This window comes from Aedes aegypti, chromosome 3, assembly GCF_002204515.2.
Source record: "Aedes aegypti strain LVP_AGWG chromosome 3, AaegL5.0 Primary Assembly, whole genome shotgun sequence".
Lineage (NCBI taxonomy): Eukaryota > Metazoa > Arthropoda > Insecta > Diptera > Culicidae > Aedes > Aedes aegypti.
Genome location: NC_035109.1, coordinates 307,527,671 through 307,531,225, shown reverse-complemented (window position 1 = coordinate 307,531,225; position 3,555 = coordinate 307,527,671). Strand labels below are relative to the sequence as shown.

General features: G+C 39.8%; 1 protein-coding gene across 1 annotated transcript; it reads left to right on the top strand.

Annotated features, from left to right (window-relative positions):
* The first annotated feature begins 794 nt into the window (after positions 1-794).
* Positions 795-2,275, top strand: LOC5567433 (protein FAM8A1). Its single transcript, XM_001657397.2, has 3 exons — positions 795-1,261; positions 1,319-1,460; positions 1,521-2,275. The coding sequence occupies exons 1-3, from the start codon at positions 919-921 to the stop codon at positions 1,984-1,986; spliced, it is 951 nt and encodes a 316-aa protein (XP_001657447.2). The 5' UTR covers positions 795-918; the 3' UTR covers positions 1,987-2,275.
* Positions 2,276-3,555: the final 1,280 nt, after the last annotated feature.

The following is a 3,555-nucleotide window of genomic DNA, read 5'->3' as shown; positions in this document are numbered from 1 at the left end:
ATTTTGTTACATCGGCACTATTACATCGAGTCATATTACATTATTTTTTGCTGTGAACACGACGACACCCACCCACCCTCTTCTGCATTATGAAATTTGTGAATGGGCCCAAAAGTTGTTTTACGCGAAAATTGAAATTTGGCCAAAATTGTAAGGTATAAAACCAATAAAAAACAATACGGTATTCTGTTACGACGTTATATTGTTTTTGAATTGTATATTCAAACAAGAATAATGTTGCTTCGACATTCAATTACAATACGCTGTATTGTATCCAATACGTTATATTGTACAATAATGGTTTATTCCATTCAATGAATGGTACGTTTTTATCCGGGTATCTTGCAGAGCACAATATTTAAGAAATCTTAAAAAATCTTGATGTGTCGCTCCCCTTGCTAATGGGTTGTATGCTGTTCATAAGTACTCTGCAAAAGGAGAGGATTATAAACGGATGATCAAGGTATGATTCTGCTATCGAAATTACTTGAACTGTACGCTGCTGAGAAATAGAGCTGATTTATTAATGTCGGTATAGCATGTCGTGCAAGTCAAATAGAGCTGTCACTTGTGCCGCTCAATTATTCAGCAAGTAAAAGTGAATTTCGCTCATACTGGGGCAGCTCTCAAAATTACTTTGGTAAAAAGGAAACATTTTATTTGAGTGCTTTACTTTTCAAGTCCGTACTCGACTTTCTCTCTTGACTTAGATGTTCCTATCCTCTCTAACACATCTTGTTAAATGGAGGTGTTACCTTGTTTGTCGAAGTCTTTGCTTCTCTGCGTAAACATAGCAAACGTCAAACGTTAAAAACCAAAACATCCAAACTTCTGACTCAGCGCAGCTGTTTGTTTTTCCTTTCTGCTTAAAAATCTATCGTGTGATACTCGCAAATTCTCGCCGCTTACGCATCCAGGATGGACAATTTTCCGGAGAAATTGCCCGACCCGGAACCGATACCACCGATTGATCCGAACAAAACGCCGAAGCAAATCTATTTCGAGCTTTTGCGCACCTGGGTCAACCATGCTCAAATGCAGCAGCAGATTCAAGCCTACTTCCCGTACTATCTGATGAACAACTATCCGCAGCTTTTCCAGCCGACTTCCGGAACCGGTACGAGTGGGCAGGCGTTGACCAGCAATGGCGGGGTGGCCACTGGCACTTCAACGGGAAGTCAGGTGCAACCACAACAACAGCAACAGAATACCAATCAGAGACGAGCTGCCGAACTTTTGGAACCCGCCCGACAGGAGGAAAGTAAGTATTTCCGCAAAATTGTTCGGACTATTTCATTATTATCTTTCATAATCGTAGTTATCAATCGAAACGGAGGCTACGAGTATGTAATAGCACCGCTCTGGAAGCGATTCGTGGCGGAGGCGATAGATATCGTGATCATTTTCTTGCTCAAAGTCATGCTGACAATGGCCTTCGTCGACTTCTTCGATATTAATTTGTAAGTATGGATAACGCAATTTAACGTAAGGATCATCATTCTTGACGGGTGTTGTTTCAGCTTGGACATTGATATCGATGCCATCCGCAATTCGATCGAAGAAGACTACACCGAACTGCTGTCGTTCACCTCGGAGCTCATCTTTCTGGAAATTATAACGAAATGTGCGGTTTGCATCTACGAAACGCTTTGGACCATCAACGGAAATGGTCAGATTGGTGGAGCGACGCCCGGTAAAATGCTGATGGGAATACGAATCGTTCACGTAGAAGCCGTGGTCCTGCTGGATGTCCCTCCACCGGTCGCCAACAATCAGATCCCGATCAAGGCTCTGCTCTATCCGGCGACGGATCCGGGCTTCAAGCGCGCCCTGTGCCGATCGGTGGCCAAGAACGCTCTGATTGCGCTCTTCTTCCCGATGTGCTTCCTGATGTTCTTCTTCAAGCACAACCGAACCATGTACGACATCATGACCAAGACGATCGTGGTCGAGGACAATCCGGCTCCGGTGCTGCGAAGGCGCTAAGTGTCCGGGGTCGTGACCCAAATTATAGAGAGGTAAGTTTTTAAAGTCATTAATATTGTTTCCTATGTGAACCACACAGAAAGCACGTAGTGGGTAGTCAAATTGTGCAAGCAGGGATTATTGGGATTCCAGTGAAGGAGGTTTTTCTTTATTGTTAGTAAGAAAGCGTTAGCTGCGTATGGCTGTGTTGCCTTGATTAATGTTGAATGGTCGGTTTACCAAATATTTTCTTTCGATGTAGGATTACATCTATCTTTTTATTCAAATAAACATGAAAGTACAAGTATTAGATTTTCTGTTTGTCGTTTAGAACGCGGAAAAGAAATCCTGTGGCATACGTAAAAAGCCGTTCATGAACAGCCCACGTAAACAATAGTGGTCAAATACTGGAATTTGTTTTTGCTGTCGCGACTGTATTAGAATAGCGTTTCTTTCAATAATTTATCAATAGCATTAGTTGTTTGTTGAATTAATCTGATAAGCATAGAAACATGGAAAAAAGAGGGTTAAGTACCATCATATCTTCTGGCAATATCAACAACTCTCTAATGTCTTAAGAGCTCCAAGAATAGCGGTAGAAATTTTACTAAGATATCTTCAAGGCTTTCTCGAGGAATTTTCAAGGGGTTACACAAGGATAATCTCTTCAAGGATTATTTTATATATTTCTCCAGAAATTCCTCCATAAATTCTTTTAAAGATACTTGTAGGGATATCTCCAGGAATAAATTGAGATAAATTCACGAATTATTTCAGAGATTTAATTAGGAATTCCTCAACGGATCGCTCCAGAGATTCCACTTGGAATTGCTTCAGAGATTCCATCAGGAATTGCTTCAGAGATTCCATCAGGAATTTCTCGATTTATTCTACAAGTAATAGTTTCCGGAATTCTCAAGGGATTCCTCAAGATTTACTCTAGAAATTTTCCCAAGAAAATCGCTAGGCAAACTACGGCAAGGATGTTTCCAGGTGATCATCAATAAATTTCTCCGAAAACTCCTCCTTCTGAGATTCTTCCAACAATTCCTCTAGAAATTTCTCCAGGAATGAATTTCTTTAGGAATTTTGACATAAATCATCACTTAAAATCTTTCCATGGAATAAATTAGGAAAATTTCTACATATATTTCTCTAGGAAAAATGTTTTCATGGATTTCTCCAGAAATTTCTCCATGGATTCCTCTAAGGATTACTCTAGGCAGGCCCGGATTTGGGGGGAGCCAAGGGGGCAAATGCCCCGGGCCCCCGAGAAGCCAAAATTATTAACAAAATCATTTTGTTTTTTTGTTAATTCTTTCTCTTTAGACATATAATATTAACTCTAAAGTCAACATTCGAATAATAGAGTAGTTGTTTTTCTTTTCTTAATATCTGAATCTCACAGCATGGTTTGGTCAATCTTTAACCTTCAATATATTACAAAAATTAATGGATGTTGAACAAAAATGTTCAAAATTCTTCTCACGTTAGTTTCCCAAAAAATATTGGAGGTAAAAGTGCGCCTCAAATTTGCACATTTGCAATGGTATCAGAAACTTGAAATGTAGGAAATTCTTTTGTGATGCT

Coding starts and splice junctions, on each gene's coding strand:
- LOC5567433 (XM_001657397.2), top strand. CDS start 919: ATGGACAATTTTCCGGAGAAATTGCCCGACCCGGAACCGATACCACCG. Junction 1,262..1,318: donor ACCCGCCCGACAGGAGGAAA/GTAAGTATTTCC, acceptor TCATAATCGTAG/TTATCAATCGAAACGGAGGC. Junction 1,461..1,520: donor GACTTCTTCGATATTAATTT/GTAAGTATGGAT, acceptor GTGTTGTTTCAG/CTTGGACATTGATATCGATG.